Here is an 18055-nt window from a genome sequence, read left to right on the forward strand (position 1 = left end):
TAAGCAAATGCCCAGAGATTGGTGGCTCAAATAAGAATAAGGAATTCAGTTCCCCCCAATGCAGCTTCTTGCTGTTTAGGATTGGCCATAAAGGCACAGCATCCGCTGCCAAAATAGAAGAGTGCAATCAAGGCAATCAAGTCCCAGACTGGCCTTCCTTGATTTAAGCTCTCGGATGTTCTATGTTTAGCATGGCCAACTGGTATGGCCAAGTTGTAAGTGGGGAGACTTTAATCCAAATCTCGTTGGATTTTTACTTGTTGAAACTGCCCTTTTTTGTCTATAAAAAAGAGATTAAGCTTTGATTGCATGGTTGGGCCACCATCAGGGGTGAAATGCTACCGGTTTGGGCCGGTTCGCCTGAACTGCTAGTAAAAAAATGCTACCAGTTCACTTGAACAGGTAGTAAAAAAAAAATGCTTCTGGTTTGAGTGAACCAGTAGTTCTGATGGTCAGCTGTGCGACAATCAGCTGTGCGGTGTGATTTATATTTGCTAGAAAGCAGGAAATCCTGCTTTTTAGCAGATCTAAATCGCATGGCAAAGCTGTTTCCCCCCTCCCTTGCTGTTCTACTTATCTTTGCAGACTCAGAAAAGGCTTCTTAATCCTCCTTTTTCAACACTGCGCAGTAGTGCCTGCGGTGCTCCTGCGCACAAAGCGTGCATGCGCGCGTGAAGCAAACTGGTAGCAGACTTTAGAGCATTCCACCCCTGGCCCCCATTCTTATTTTTCTGACACATCCTTGGTTCATACCTTATTCTGTATGCAATGGAAAAACTCAGCCAATCAGAACTTTTATGTGAAAGGACAGAGACGTGTGCATGACGATGTAGTCTACAACCCTTTTCCTATTTGAACATATTAACTGCGTAAGAAGAAAGCCTTGCTGGGAGCCAGTTTGGTCTAGTGGTTAAGCCATTAGGCTAGAAACCAGATGCAAGTTCTACTCCCACCTCAGACATGAAAGCTAGCTGTGTGACTTCACGCCAATCACCAGGAGACAGTGAGTTCTAGTCTCATCTATGCATGAAAGCTGGCTGTGATGTCACTCCAAGAACCAAGAGATGTTGAGTTCTAGTCCCAATTTAGGCATGAAAGCTGGCTGGCTGTGTGACTTCACTCCAATCACCAGGAGACACAGTGAGTTCTAGTCTCACCTATGCATGAAAGCTGGCTGTGATGTCACTCCAAGCACCAAGATATGTTGAGTTCTAATCCCAAATTAGACATGAAAGCTGGCTGTGTGACTTCACTCCAATCACCAGGAGACACAGTGAGTTCTAGTCTCACCTATGCATGAAAGCTGGCTGTGATGTCACTCCAAGCACCAAGATATGTTGAGTTCTAATCCCAAATTAGACATGAAAGCTGGCTGTGTGACTTCACGCCAATCACCAGGAGACAGTGAGTTCTAGTCTCACCTATGCATGAAAGCTGGCTGTGATGTCACTCCAAGCACCAAGATATGTTGAGTTCTAATCCCAAATTAGACATGAAAGCTGGCTGTGTGACTTCACTCCAATCACCAGGAGACACAGTGAGTTCTAGTCTCACCTATGCATGAAAGCTGGCTGTGATGTCACTCCAAGCACCAAGATATGTTGAGTTCTAATCCCAAGTTAGGCATGAAAGCTGGCTGTGTGACTTCACACCAATCACCAGGAGACAGTGAGTTCTAGTTCCATTTTAGGCATGAAAGCTGGCTGTGTGACTTCAATCCAAGCACCAGGAGATGGAGAGTCCTAGTCTCACTTTAGGCATGAAAGCCAGCTGGGTGACTTTGGGCCAGTCACACTTTTTCAGCCCAACCCATCTCACAGGGTTGTTGTTGTGAGGAATATAGGAGGAAGGAGTAGTATACATGTACACAACCTTGCGTTACTTATAAAGTAATAAAAGTGGAATAAAAATCTAATAAGAAAATAAATGTCTTAGTTAAAAGGAAAATGCTCAACAGTGATAAAATTGCACCTATGATGCAATTGACAATTTTGATGTGATTTCTTTGAACTAGTGTAATTACACACATTCCTTACCATACTACAAACACAGAAATTTGAAATACATGAATTCTTGTTCTCTTTGTAGACCTTAGAAGCAAAACAATCAGGTTTGGGATTGTATGTTCCCTTTCAGCTCTTTGAGCAAGAAATCTATTCACTCATGTAAGAAGAGGGTGAAAAAAGAAATGGCTTTAAAAACCATTGCGGTTATACAAGAGACTGGACCTCTAGATATGCCAGTGATGGCGAACCTTTTTGGCACCGAGTGCCAAAAAGGGAGTGCGCGCATGCACACTCATCTGGGACGCAACCCTGAAGAGAAGCTGCCCAGGGGCATGCGCACTCTAGAAAATGAACTTCTGGTTTCCGACACACGCATGCACTCCGCCCAGCAAGTCTTCCGGTTACTGGCGCACATGCATGCGCAACGGTCAGCTAGGCGGCAGACATGCTCACACCGGAAAACAGAAGATCAGCTCTTCTAATTTCTGGCACAGCCACCCGCACGAAGGCTATCTGATCAAAACCAGGAAGAGGAATGGGTGACGCCGTGCCTGCCAGGCAACATGGCTCTGCGTGGGCAGGCATGCCATAGGTTTGCCATCACAGATATATGCAATGGACAGCCAGCACTTTCACTGCACTTCATTTTGATGTGCAAGATTTTTTAAAAATCTGTCCAGGCTCTATCTGTGAGAATTCTGCCCAATCTAGATCAAGCTAAACTACGTAAAGTCAGAAGGTCCCCAATTTACTGCAATTTCGACTTGGAGAACCTGATTCGGCTCCCTACGAGTTCTGAGTTCACTTTTATTTTGACTCAGAGCCTGACAGCTCTCTACCAGTTCTGAGTTTACTACTGCTGGGTTTCAACCTTAACCCTGGAAAGTTTGGACACTTCTTAACAAAATATTAGCTGCAGACATGTATTATTGTGACAGAATGTCTACGGCCCCTACAATCTTATAAATAAAGGCGATGCAAGGAGCTCTGCAGCAAGCTGTCTACACAAGTAGGGTTTGTCTTTAATTTAAAAAAAAGAAAAGCCAATGGAGACAGAAGTCTTGTCAGACCTCAGAATGCTAAAGGACCTGCCATAGAAGCTCTTGCGGAGAAGGTTCAAAGAGGAGAGGAAATTGACGCCCACACACATATCCAGTGAATAGAAAATGCTTCTGCCCCCAAAGCTACACCTTGGAATTTGGCAACAGAATAGCAGCAAGCTTTTTAATAAAGGTAAAGATTCCCCTCGCACATATGTGCTAGTCGTTCCCGACTCTAAGGGACGGTACTCATCTCCGTTTCAAAGCTGAAGAGCCAGCACTGTCCGAAGACGTCTCCGTGGTCATGTGGTTGGCATGACTAAATACCGAAGGTGCACGGAATGTTGTTACCTTCCCACTAAAGGTGGTTCCTATTTTTCTACTTCCATTTTTACATGCTTTCAAACTGCTAGGTTGGCAGAAGCTGGGACAAGAAATAGTAGCTCACTCCGTTACGCCGTGCTAGGGATTCGATCCGCCGACCTTTCTGATCGACAAGCTCAGCGTCTTAGCCGCTGCGTCCCTTCGCGGTATATATAATACAGGTATTGCTGTAGAGAGCCATGGAGATAGCCTTGAGAGAGATATTCAGACACTACTGCAGAAGCAACATTGCTTAAGTCCTGGAATGAAAGCAGTCTACTGAAAAGAACTTCAAAAGGACTCAATATCTCAGGGGCTGCCACAAAGAAGAGGGAGTCAAGCTATTCTCCAAAGCATCTGAGGGCAGGACAAGAAGCAATGGATGGAAACTAACCAAGAAGAGAGCCAACCTAGAACTTACCTTAAGAAGCTTCTTGGATTAGCTTCTTGGTCTTCAAAGAAAAACCAGAAAGTCCAGTTGCCTCTTTAAAAAAGCACCTTTGGGACAACCATGACCTGGATGACTGAGAATCTCCACAGACATCAACCTATGATGTCTATGCAGAAGGAACTAAGGGGAAATTTCTTGACAGTGGGAACAATTAATAAGTGGAACAGCTTGTCTTTAGAAGTTGTGGGTGCTCCGTCACTGGAATTTTTAATGAAAAGATTGGACAGCCACTTCTCTGAAATTTTAAGCAGTTTCCTGCCTGAGCACAGGGTTGGACTAGAAGATCTCTACGGTCCCTTCCAATTCAGCAAATTGTCCTCCTTTCTGGACATCAACAAAGTAAGATGCACTCCTTTTATTCTTCTCTGCTGAACATGGGAAATGTGCAAAGAGAGAAAAGGAAGGGGAAGGAAAGACAGCTGCTGGCTACTTCTCTTATGGACTGAAAGTGCTCTTGATCCACAATAATAACGAAGAATGAATATTATGGGAAGGCAGTGTTCTTCTCCCCCCCCCAGGTTTCCTTACCTGTTTTCTGGATCTAACATAGCCATGTTCCGCGTCACGTAGCACATTTTGAGTGGGATGGTCTTTTTGTCTCGGTAGATATTGAGAGACAGCGGCAACAGGGGATCGATGGTTGGGTTGCCCAAACGGGGGGACTCGGGAGGAGGAGTTTCCCATCCAATTTCCGAAATAGGAGAACCTTTCTTCACATAAGGGGTGGCTTCTCGCATGTATTTCACTGAAAGGAAGAAGAAAACAAATGAGAGCGTAGGTATAGAAGAAGCGCAGGCAGATCTGAGGGCGGAATGAAATGTGTCATTAGCCTAGAGTCCTTACATTCTCACCAACAGTCCAAGTTCAACTGCTCCTCAATTCCGTTGTCTCTTATCTGGTACCAATTTAATGCTTGAACTTTAGATAGAATAGATTCTTGTGTATGCGCTTGAATAAATCTCCTAAGCTGCAAATACAACAGATGGTCCTGATTCTTTGCACCTGACATTAGGAGACCACGTGGTCGGATGTTGCAATGGTCATAAAACCAGTTAGTCATGTAACCTATCCAATTTTACGATTTTTATTTTGCAGCAGTCATAAAATGAACCCATTATTCACTATGGTGAGGTTTTCCCCCCAAACAGAAATGCTTTTTGCTGCAAACGGATGTAATACATAGTCAGATGACTGCAGGATACTGCAAAGGGCCACAATGGTGACTCTGTTGCCAAGCAACCCAAGGGCGGTCACCCCACTAGAACTCCATTTAGAAAGAATTGTTGAGAATTCTGGGAGTTCAAGTCCGTATATCTGGAGATCACCTAAGCCAGGGATGGCTAAACTTTTCGGCATCAAGTGCCAAAAAGGTCACATGGAAATGTCGCATGTGCGCATGCTTGTCACAGCCACACTCTGGAAAAGCCGAGCTTCCAGGTTCTGGAGCACATGCGCGCCTGGCAATCAGCTGGCTGGTGTGCACGTGCGCGCTAGTTTTTGGCACTGCTGTGAGTGCAAAGGACAGCTGATCGCGCCAGAAACCCAGAAGACAAACAGGAAAGGCCGCACATGCCGGTTGACATGGCTTTGCATGCCACTTTGGGTATGCCTGCCATAGGTTTGCCATACAGACCTAAGCTAATTCAGAAAAGTCCCCCAGAATAAAATACTAGTAAATCTCTATTGCTTATAAATCCAATCTCTATTGCATATAAATCCAATAAAACAAACAAACAAACAAACAAGCTTACAAGAATGTGACTGGTTTAAGACTTATGTAGAAGTGGAGATTTTTAATTATATTTTTATTTATTCCAATTATGTTTTTTTCTCTGATACACCAAAACATCTTATTAAGGGATAACCTTTAATTTTATTCATGCGACTACCATCTCACAATCTTCCGATATATAGTTAAGTCAGCCAGGTTGTTAAAATAGTGTTTTTAATTGCACTCACACAGCATAAACCATAGCAAGCCATTGCCTATCTTAGCCTTCCCAATATAATATCTATCAAATGAGCAGGATTAGAAGGCCTATCACAAAGAATTGAGGCCTAGACAAAAAGAATTGAGGTCCCGAATCATTGAAGTCAACAAGTCAGAAAAAGCCTGACATAGTCTTTACTCAATGTTAACTAGACTAGTGTGTTAGTGATAACACAAATGAATTGATAGAAGTGTCTGGTAACAACTGTCCACAATTTGATCCCAACCTCTTTTCCAGGTTGAAGTTCTTAATTGTCGTCACATACTATTGAATAACTCTGGTCTCTTTTTATCTCCAACAAATTTGAAATTGAGGTCAGGTAATTAAGATTCCAACATTTGTTTCTCGTTCCTCCAAAAATCCACGTCACCCCCTCCGCTCTGAAAACGACTGGCTAACGAGGAATTGTCTTTTGAGTAAATTAATCTGTTGCCATATGCTAACAGCTTCATTATTTTCCTGTTAGCTGGGCCGACAGCCAGACAGTGCCGTGTTCTAAAGAGCACTTCATACGCAGCCATTTTCACCAAAAGCTTCAACATTTCCACAATTAAGCCTTTGTTATATATTCAGGGATGACATTTCGAAAGGGGGAAGAGAGGAAAAAAAAAGACAAAGGAGAAAAACACACGTCTTGCAAGTCAGACGGACAAATGCGATCAAATCTATCAAGCTTCTTCTTGTTTTTTTCTAATTAGGTTCTCGAACATCTTGTGACTCATTCAGGTTAGCCGTAACAACACCACCAGAAAGAAAAAGAAAAGAAAGGAAAGGAAAGGGGAAAAAAAGACTTCAAACTGGAAGGGTTTCACTTTGATTCTGTAGGGGAACAAAAAAAATGGGAAGTATCAGCTTATGGAACGGCGAAGGTAAAAGGCAAGACATGTTGAAAGAAAGAAGAAAAGAAACTTGATCAAAGGCAGAGTATTAAGAGACTTTCTGGCTTTGCAAGATACCACATTTCATCAGCAGCCTTTAGGAAGTGACTGATATTAAAATACGCACAAGCACACACACATAGGCTCAAATATGACTCTAGTAGTGAAAGTTTGGTTTAATTTTTTTTTAAAAAAAACCACATCATTTATCAATGACCACAGAATTTTCACATCGTCCTCAACTTACAAACCTTCATTGCAAAGTTGCAACAGCATTTTTTTTTAAGTCACAGGATCGGCGTACAACCACTGGAGCATTCCCACGGTCATGTGATCAAAATTCGGGTTATTGGCAACTGGCATGCATTTGTGACAGTGGAAGTGTCCTGCGATCAATATGATGATCACCATTTGTAACCTTCCCAGCTGGCTTCTAACAAGTAAAATCAATGGAGGAAGCCCGATTTGCTTAATGAACACATGGTTCACTAAACAACTGGACTGATTCGCTTAAAACAGGGGTGTCCAAACTTGGGAACTTTAAGACTTGTGGACTTCAATTCCCAGAATTCCCCAGCCAGCTTTAAGTCCACAAGTCTTAAAGTTCCCACGTTTGGACACCCCTGGCTTAACAACTATGGCAAAAAAATAATAATCATAAAATGGGGCAAAATTTACTTAACAACCGACTTCTTGAGCAACAGAAATGTTGGTCTCAACTGTGGTTGTGAGTTGAGGACTACCTGTATTCCTTCAGAGCCTCGGTGGCGCAGTGGTTAAAGTGCTGTACTGCAGGCCACTTCTGCTGACTATCGGCTGCTTGCAGTTTGGCAGTTCAAATCTCACCGGCTCAAGGTTGACTCAGCCTTCCATCCTCCCAAGGTGGGTAAAATGAGGACCCAGATTGTTGGGGGGCAATAGGCTGACTCTGTAAACCGCTTAGAGAGGGCTGTAAGGGATTATAAAGCAGTATATAAGTCTAAGTGCTGTTGCTATTATTGGGAAACAGCTTCTAACACACATACACACCGGCACACAAAGGAAGAGAGAGGGACAATAATGGTTTCCAGCTATTACAGTTTAAACTGCATCCAGATGTCTTTGTTTTGTTAAAAGGACATTATGAGAAACCAGAGAAATGTCAGCATAGAGAAGAAAATGTACACCTTTAGATACAAAATCACTTATTTGGAATGAGACACACTCCAGAGTAAGGGCCAGATTTCCCACTTGGGTGCTATCCCAGTTGAGACTGGAACTCTTGTAGTTCCCATCTTGGAGTAATTGTGTGAGTAGCAAAGTAATAAAAGAAATAATCATCATGCGTAGTAATGGCAGAGCACGTGATGTATTTTGGGGTTATTTTCATAACTGAATTAATGCCAGGCTCCTAAGGTGGCATATTGTATTTAGATTCTTCTTCCCGTTTTATCTACATAATAATCTTGTAGTAGGGCAAGGGTGGGGAACCATGGCCCTTTTATGACTGGTGAACCTCCAACTCCCAGAATTCCTGAGCCAGTTGGCTCAGGAAATCTGGGAGTTGAAGTCCACGAGTCAAAAAAGGGGCCATAGTTCCCCATCTCTGTTGTAGGGTATCATCAGATTTGAGACAGAGATTCGCCCAAGTCGTTTAATCAACATCAACTGCAAAAGTTTCACCCCTAAATTTGATGAAAACCAAAATCAGTACTACAACAGCAACAACCCCCCCCCCCCCATACACACAGAAAGAAACACACACTGGCAAACTGCATTTCGGCAACAACATTTGAGAACTGATTCTAAAGCTGGAGGTTGGAGAATGTAAAGGAGCTACAGGTTGCCCACCCTTTTTCTAAAAAAATAATTCTCCATTAACATACCACCTCTATTCTTCATTTCCTCTCATACAATGCTTATACTCATTTGTTGTTCAAAAATGGAATGTGCCATATATAAATATTTGATTAATAGCCACCAGCTCTATATTACTGATTCATCATTTGGCGGTAATTGAGTTTTGAGCTGGCAGGAACAGGAATTATTGTTGCCAGATACTCATCAGGAGGAGGAAAGAAGAGGAAACAAATGGAAATTTTAGAATTTCTGTTTTTATGGCATCCTGGAATAGTAAGAGAACATAAGGCAGAGAACATGTGGAGGGGGAGGGAGAGGGAGAATGAAGAGAGAGAGAGAGAAAGAATTAAGAGAGAGAATAAACAGAATGAAGACAGAGAGAATGAAGGGAAAAAATAGAGAGAAAATGAAGAGAGATAGAGGGAATGAAGGGAATGAAGAGAGAGAGGGAATGAAGAGAGAGAGAATGAAGAGAGGGAATGAAGAGAGGGAATGAAGAAAGAATGAAGAGAGGGGGAGAAAGAGAATGGAGAGAGAGAAAATGAAGAGAGAGAAAGACAAGAGAGAATGAAGAGAGAGAGGGAATGAAGAGAATGGAGAGAGAGAGAAGGAAGAGAGAAGGAATGAAGGGAGAGAATGAAGAGAGAGTGAGAGAATGAAGAGAGGGAATGAAGAGAGAGAATGAAGAGAGAGAAAGAAGAGAGAAAGAAGAGAAAGAGAGAATGAAGAGAAAGAGAGAATGAAGAGGGAATGGAGAGAGAATGAAGAGAGGGAATGAAGAGGGAGAGAGGGAGACACTGACTTTCAGAATTCAGTTTTGTGGAGCCTGATCCCTGAGCTGGCCTAACCTCACTGGGTTGATAGAACTATAATCTCCAAATCACAGAAAGTAATAGTTCCACTTATATTCTGCACTTGTTTGACTCCTTGAGTCTTTGTCCAGTCCGGGGTACTGCATTTTGGTACCTCTTTGTTACAAAATAAGACCTTTGGTCCTATCCTCTATGCCTTTTGCAACAAGGTGGAAAGAACCATACATTTTATGAGAGAGATAAACTCGGGATCTTTGCCAAGAGAAGACTGAGAGCGATATAATAGCACGCTTCAAAATCAGAAACTATGTCCTACAGAAGATCAAGACCTTTTCCTTACTGTTTTAAACTTGTTAAGGCACAAAGAAGGGACTTAATTACAAGAAGGCAGGTTCTGACTGTGTCTCAGAAAACAACTTCCTAACAATAACAGCAGTGCAGCAGTGGAACCAATTAACCAAAGGTGATGGGATCTCTCGGATGTGTTGAAATGGTGTCTAAACATCCAACTATCAGGGAAGCATTAATTAGGGTTCCTTCCTTGAAGGTCTAAACTCCCTCTTCAAATGTGCTGAATCTATAGTCAGAACGGCCCACTGGCTCACAGTGAAGCCCAGCTTTCTGCTTTCCCCAAGGGAAAAAATTGCCTGATAATTCTAGGCAGATGTTAAATTTTTTTAGGAACAGAATGTAAATATTGCACTAAGATTCCTTCTGGTTACTGGACTCCAGCCATAGTTGATCTTTCAGTTCTAGCTCTTGATGTACACTTTGTCTGAAATGGTAGGGTTTCCGGCCTGAGCAGGAGGTTGGACTAGAAGACCTCCAAGGTCCCTTCCGACTATTCTATTCTCTCCTATCCCATCCCATCCCATCCCCATTCCATCAGTAGTATTCAACATACACTCACAGCTGAGTCCCAAATCGCTGTTAAGAGAGGTAGCTGTTAAATCAGTTGAACTGCATTTTATGACCTTTTTGCCACAGTTGTTAAGCGAATCACATCAATTGTTAAGTGAATCACGTGGTTGATAAGTGAACCTGGCATCATCCCCTATTCACACTTTGCTTGTTGGAAGCTGGTTGGGAGATTATGGGAAACACATAAATGGGGAACACATCATGACCCCAGGAAAGTGCATCTGTCATAAATACAAGAGCCCAAATTTGGATCATGTGACCATGAGGATGGTCGTAAGCATGAAAACTGGTCATAAGTCCCTTTTCTCAATGCTGTTCTAACTTTAAATAGTCACTAAAGGAATGGTAGTCAAGTCAAGAACTTTGTTGTTGTTGTTAGTTGCGAAGTAATGTCCGACACATTGCAACCACGTGGACAATGTTCCTCCAGGCCTTCCTGTCCTCTACCATCCTCTGGAGTCCATTTAAGCTCGGTGACTCCATCCAGCCACCTCATTCTCTGGCTTCCGCTTCTTCTTTTGCCCTCAATCTTTCCCAGCATTAGGCTCTTCTCCAGTGAGCCCTTCCTTCTCATTAGGTGGCCAAAGTATTTTGAGTTTCATCTTCAGGATCTGGCCTTCTAAAGAGCAGTCAGGGTTGATCTCCTCTAGGACTGACTGGTTTGATCACCTTGCAGTCCAAGGGACTCACAGGAGTCTTCTCCAGCACCATAGTTCAAAGACCTCAATTCTTTGGCACGTAGCCTTCCTTATGGTCCAACTTTCACAGCCATACATTTCAACTGGGAAAACCATTGCCTTGACTAGACGCACTTTTGTTGGCAGGGTGATATCTCTGCTTTTTAGTATGCTGTCTAGATTTGCCATAGCTTTCCTCCCCAAGTCAAGAACTACCTGTAGATAAATTTATCTGTAGCTAAAAGGGAAAAAAAAGAGTAACTACAGAGGCACCTCCCTTCCCATATCAAGGGAACAATTTGGCATTATCTCATGTTCTGCCAATCAATGCTTATCTCATTAGCCTTGGTGTATGCCAGAAATTCTTAAATATGGTCTAGATAAATCATTAGGTGTGCACAGTAATACCTAACACACTTCATTAAGTGCTTTTTGAAACACTCTCGGTTGTCTTTTTGATTAAGAAAGTATTTTAAAATGTTTCTAAATGCCTGCAGAATATGTTTTGCAGATAATTAAAAAACAATTTAGCTGATTGATAAATGAATTGAATGAGACAAGTTGTATTTTCCTTCCAATTCTCCTCTCAATTCTCATAAAACCCAGGACATCATTATATAATTGCACTTGCCCAGTGAGGTTGATTCGTATGTCATTGTTTTTGACCTCATCAAGCCTTATTAGTGATGCTGCTAATTTGAACCCAACAGGCTGGCTATCTAAAAGGCCAAAGGCGAATGTGCAGGACACAAATTTACTCCTCAACTTTATTGCTTCTTTTAAGTATTTGTCTTGCTCTGATTGGGGGAATGACCAGTCTAGTTTCTGCATAAGCTTGGGAGACAATATACAACCAAGTCTTTAACTTACGATTGGTTGTTTAGCAACCGTTCAAAGTTACAATCGTCCCCCAAAAAAGGGCTTACAACCCAAATCCGAAATTTCCGATGGTGACCTCCCATTCCATGGTCATGTGATCACATTTTGGGCCCCAACGACATTTTATGGCCATTGTGACAGTTTTGCTGGCACTTCTAGTTTTTGGCAAAACCTCACCACAGCGAACAGTCGGTTCGCTTAATGACTACATGGTTCTCTTTAAAACCATCACATTCACTTAATGATTTTTTTAAACATTTTTTTTAACAACCATTTCAAAAAAGGTAATAACTAGGCAAGGGGTCGTGGCGTTGCGGTGGAACGGTCGGACTTTCCTGGAGTCCCAGGATCGCTGCCGAATTCTGGTCGTTTGGACGGTCCATTCAGACCTAAACTGTCCTGTATAGGCAGGGGTAGGCAGGGGTAGATCCTGTTGATCGAGACACCCGCAAAGTTTCTGGTGATCCGGGAAAAAGCCCCTTTTGCCAGCAACTAAGAGTCAGCCTCACGGCTGCTGAAACTGCTGACCGCCCCAAATGTAAGCGCTGGAGAGAAGCATGTTGATTTGGTGAGAGTTTTAATTTTTTTTTTTCTTTGGAGAGAGAATACCCTAAAACTTGGAGATTTTACTTAAGGAAAGAAAGACTAATAAGAAAATAAGCGGCGGATGTAAGAAATAGTTAATTGAAGGTTTCCTTTTTTTCTCCTTTTTAATGCCGGATGCCTGACTGGACTCAAGAAGCGATTTGAAGCGATTTGATTTGGTCTTGGACTTGCCCTTTGTGCTTTTCTTCTAACTTACTCTGTTGGACTTTTTTCTTTTTGGAATTATAGTTACAATTACGCTGGAATTGACCTAGAATTCCCCCCCCCCCTTTGTTAATTAATAGATTCTATAGATCTATATTTGTATACACTTGATAGATATTTTATGATTTTATATGTATAATGTATATATGTAAAATATAATTGAAAGTAATGATATACAAATATATGTTGGCGAATTTTTTTTATATATACTGCAAGAAATATTAAAATGAGATAGATGATACCATTAAGATATGTTACTATGTAATAGATTTACAATGATGTGATAGATAGTTAGCAAATATATGAATTTAATCCTTAGAATACATGTTTAAAAGGAAGAAATTATAAGAGTAAATTGAATATATGATTTACAATGATAATCAATGTACTAACGTATATTGGGCTGATTACTGATTCTATATGCAATTGAAAGCGGTGATGCACAAATGTTTGTGACCAAATGACATGCTAAATAGATATGTAACTGATGATATTTTTAATGCATATTTTTGTTTGTTTTAAAATAAAAAAAAACTTTTTTTAAAAAAAAAGGTAATAACTTTACAACTCTAATGGCCAGGCTTCATTAGGGTCATAATTTGAGGACTACCTATAATGATTTGAAACCTGGTAAACAACTACGTTATAAGTACTAGCGTATTTGCAAACTGAGCATTAACTGAGTTACTGTGTTTCCCCAAAAATAAGACAGGGTTTTATTTTCTTTTGGCCCCCGAAATAAGCACTTGGCCTTATTTTTTGGGAGATCTTATTATTTTTGAGGTGCAGGAGGCAGAGAGCGTGGTTACCTCATGGCTGATGCTGTGTTGCAATGTTTTCGAGGAGGGCTTATTTTCGGGGGAGGGCTTACTTTAGTCCACACGCTCAAAAGTCCAATGGGCTTATTATCCAAGGAGGTCTTATTTTCAGAGAAACAGGGTAATAGGAAAAGATAGAATGATTAGTATCATATATTGGGCTGTTCAGCTATTTTGAAGCCTTAGTTTGTTTGAACAAATAACAATTGGCCATATTCACACATTGCACCAAGCTATGAACTATGGGTTTACAAACCACAGTGTGAAGTTCACGCAATGCACTGAACCAAAATTGTGTTATGCCTTAGCTTATACAGAATGTGTAAGTCTGCCACAGGCATCCTGCTGGTCTGTATGAAATAGGATAACTATTAAGACAAAAACGCCCACTGGGTTGTAAAAGGTATGAGATTTTTCTAAGTTCCGGGTAAATAAAAAGGATATTAGAATAAAGCAACGATATACCCGGCTGCCACCAGTTATCTGATCTTTAGAATGGGCACTACTGAAACCTTAGCTTTCAGCAAATATCACCAGGAGATAAACAATTTAAAATTTATAATGTCACTGGCTCTAAGGTTTCAAATTTCATTTGCGTGCATGTACACACACCCACACACACTCTTGTGTTCTTTAAATGTTTTCTTAAGGCATGAGTCTTGAGGAAAGAAGACAGGATTGTCCCTTTAAGGACAAGAAGGTGAGCTGCTGTTCTTTTTTGCTCAGGAAGGGCATTTACGAGTTTCATTAGTGTTTCCACTTTATAATGCCTTGGTGAAAGCCACACTTGGAATACTGCATCCAGTTTTGGTCACCACGATGTAAAAAAGTCGTTGAGATGCTAAAAAAGGTGCAGGGAAGAGCAACAAAGATTAGGGGATTGGAAGCTAAAACATGTGAAGAACAATTGCAGGAATTGGGTAGGTCTAGTGAGTCTCAAGAAAAGAAGGACTAGGGGAGACATGATAGCAGTGTCCCAATATCTCAGGGGTTGCCACAAAGAATAGGCAGTCAAGCTATTCTCCAAGGCACCTGAGGGTAGGACAAGTAGTAATAGATGGAAACTGATCAAGGAGAGAAGCAACTTAGAACTGAGGAGAAACTTCCTGACAGTTAGAACAATTAATCAGTGGAACAACTTGCCTCCAGAAGTTGTGAATGGTCCAACATGGGAAGTCTTTAAGAAGATGTTGGATAAACCTTTGTCTGAAGTGGTGTAGGGTTTTCTGCCTAAGCAGGGGGTTGGATTAGATTAGAAGACCTCCAAGGTCCCTTCCAACTCTGTTATTCTATTCTGTTCTGTTCTGTTCTATTCTTATTCTAATTCTATCCTATTCCCAACCTAGGCCTTTTCCAGATGTGTAGTTTCCCATTTCCAGAATTCCCTGGCCAGCTTGGGGATTTGTCCACAAGTGTTAAGAGACACATGGCTTGCAAATCATCTCCACACAATATGGCTGTGGTCAAAGCTGCTATCTGAAGGTAGAGAACCCTCTGCTCTTGACTGCTTGCAAAACAAAACATATTGTGACTGGGTTCTTTCCTCGAGCCACCTCATGCATATTTATCTGCATCCCACCTTTCTAGCCAGAGGTAGTTGGCTATGGAAGGCAATGTTTAAGCAACTTATCCAAACTAAAAATTATGCTATTTACAGTAAGGTTGTGTAATGCTCTTGAAGGAACAGGCATGAAACACATAGATGTCCAAAACTCTTTAAAAGAGTCATTTCTTTCCCATGTGTCTCCCTGAGCAGCTGACACATAATCTGGGGAAAAGAGCTAGCTGCTTTAAAGAGCTGCAAACAGATGTTACCTATCTGATGTGCACGTAATCCTTGAAGTATGATCACAATTGGGACGGAACTTCTGTCACTAAGCAAGGCAGTTGTTACATAAGTTGTTTCCAATTTCACAACCTTTGGTCCTGTGATTGTTAAGTGAATTTAGCTCTCCACCATTGATTTTATTTGTTGGAAGCCAGCTGGAAAAGTCATAAATGTAGCGCAGTGGTTAGAGTGCAGTGCTGCAGGCTACTTCTGCTTCCTGAGGGCTGCCTGGAATTTGGCAGTTCAAATCTCACCAGGCTCAAGGTTGACTCATCCTTCCATCCTTTCAAGGTGGGTAAAATGAGGACCCAAAATTTTGGGGGCAGTATGCTGACTCTGTAAACCGCTTAGAGAGGGCTGTAAAGCACGGTAAAGCGGTACATAATTCTAAGTTCTATTGCTATCATGTTAACCCAGGATGTTGCAACCCTGGTAAATACATGCTGGTTGCCAAGCACCCAAATTTTGATCGTATGACCACAGGGATGCTGCAACAGTTGTAAATATGAGGATTGGTCATAAGCCACTTTTTTCAGCACCGTCATAACTTTCAACAGTCATTAAATAAATGTTTGTAAGTTAAGGACTACCCGTATCCTATCGTAAATAATACAATTCTGTTTTGGGTAAGTTACTTAATCATAGTAAACCACTAATCAGTGTTTCTGAAGACAACTCTCCAGCCATTTGAGGAGAAAGTGAGAAGCCACACACATGGGCATAATTGAATATATCTACCATCTCACCATTTTAAGGTATGAGCAAACAGGCTCCTACAAATCCTACCTTGGAAATGAATTACCATATTTTTCGGAGTATAAGACGCATCTTTTTTCCTTCAAAAAAGAGGCTGAAAATCTGGGTGCGCCTATATACTGAATACAGCATTTTTTGCCTCCCCAAACCCCGCCCCCTTCACCAAAATGGCCATGCATAGCTTTTAGGAGGCTTTCAGAGAGCTCCTGGGGGCTGGGGAAGGCAGAAATAAGTGAAAAACAGGCCGTTTTTTGCTCAATTTGCCCCTTCCCAGCCCCCAGGAGTACTCTATAAGCCTCCTAAAGGCTATGCATGCAGTTTTTTGACAAAAATGGGCCATTTTTTGCTCGTTTTGCCGCCCCCCCCCCCCCAGGAATACTCTGCAAGTTCCCAAAAGGCTAATCGTGCCTTTTTTTCGGGGGGGGGGATGGGCTAGTTTTCGCAAAAAACGGGCCATTTTTGGGAGGTTTGCAGAGTGCAAAAGCTTTTTTTTTTATTTGCTTCTTCAAAACCATGTTGCGTCTTATATTCCCAAAAATACAGTAATAGCTAACACAAAGTGTAGGTATAGCTGTATCATTCTAGTAACTTTTCGCATACAGTCTATACTTATCTGGGCGTATTTAAGCCAAGATTTTTTTTAATTTATTATTATTTTTTACTTCAAGCTAAGGATAATTGCACATAAATTTCCTCCAGTCATCATTTTACTTCTCCTTTTTCAAAATACGTGGCTGCAGTACTGTAATCGAACGTGGTCCTGCTGTGTTCAAAAATATTTATGCTTTGGAGTTATTCACCAGGGGATAATAGGAGCTAGGCAATGTTCTTACAAGCTCTCTGAACGGCCTTAAGTGGGATTACAAAACACTTAATTGCATGCCTCTTTGGAATAGCTCCCTGCCTATTATCATTCTTGCATATTAGTGGTTAAGAGTTATTTACTTATAAAAATGCCACGGCCACCTTTTCAAAATTTGCTCAGGGAACACCAGTAACAAACATTACAATTAATGCTAAAGTCTTGGCAAATCCCAAACACTTCAGGAAGGGCTTCTTTCTTAAATTATTGTTTCCAAGTCAACAGAATCAAAGGAGGAACTAGACGTTAGTAGACACCGTGTCCTCATCACAAACACTTTTAGGTATAATCCAAGACTAGAACTGAATGAATGAAATTTTAATTGCTCATAAAGTTCATTGAATCGGTTGCACGTACAAAAACCGTGTTTCCCCGAAAATAAGGGTATTATTTTCTTTTGGCCCCTTAAATAAGCACTTGGCCTTATTTTCAGGGAGGTCTTATTATTTTTGAGGTGCAGGAGGCAGAGAGTGTGGTCACCTCATGGCTGCTGCTGTGTTGCAATATTTTAGGGAAGTGCTTATTCTGGGGGGAGGATTTATTTTCAGGGTATGCAGAAGGAAAAAAAATAACTCCCATGGTAGGAAAAACAAAAGAAAAGGCTTAGCATTTCAAGGAAGGTTCTGAATTTTGATCTATACATGCCAAACAATGAATCAGCAAAAGGACTTTGTCATTTCAGAGGGCAGTGGAGGTTACCGTTTTTAAAAGTCAGCCTAAGGAACATGAAAAAAACAACAACACAAATCAAATTATGATTACTTGATTTATTTATCATAGTTCCGGTCTCCCAAGCGAAACATTCAAATTCAATACAAATTATTTGATTTTTATTTTATCCCGTTGTTATTCCTTTATAGGTAACTAGCCGATAACCCGGCATTGCCCGGGTATTTATTTATAGGGGGAAACTGTCTGGAATTTCTAATATTGTTTTTTCTCCCTTACCAGAGAGAGCTCCTTGTGGAGGACTGTGAAACCGTTACCATGGCAACTCCACTGCATTGTACAGTAGAAGCCAGTAGGGCAACATAGTACAACAGGCTGTATCTTAATTAAACACAGCCCTGAGGTGTGTTCAGAGTGTCTTACCCCCACAGTATTTTTCTCCAGAGAGTAAGTCA

At 41.3% G+C, this 18055-nt stretch overlaps 1 protein-coding gene across 2 annotated transcripts in view; it reads right to left on the reverse strand.

The window, feature by feature from the left end:
- SNTB1 (syntrophin beta 1) overlaps window positions 1–18055 on the reverse strand; it is a 140973-nt gene that overhangs the window by 58810 nt on the left and 64108 nt on the right. For both annotated transcript variants that reach the window (XM_081950595.1, XM_081950594.1), the window contains exon 2: window positions 4389–4605. In XM_081950595.1, coding sequence (XP_081806721.1) covers window positions 4389–4605 — 217 coding nt within the window. The remainder of the gene's footprint in view (window positions 1–4388; window positions 4606–18055) is intronic.

The sequence above is a fragment of the Natrix helvetica genome, assembly GCF_964273705.1.
Source record: "Natrix helvetica genome assembly, chromosome: 4".
Classification (NCBI taxonomy): Eukaryota; Metazoa; Chordata; class Lepidosauria; order Squamata; family Natricidae; genus Natrix; species Natrix helvetica.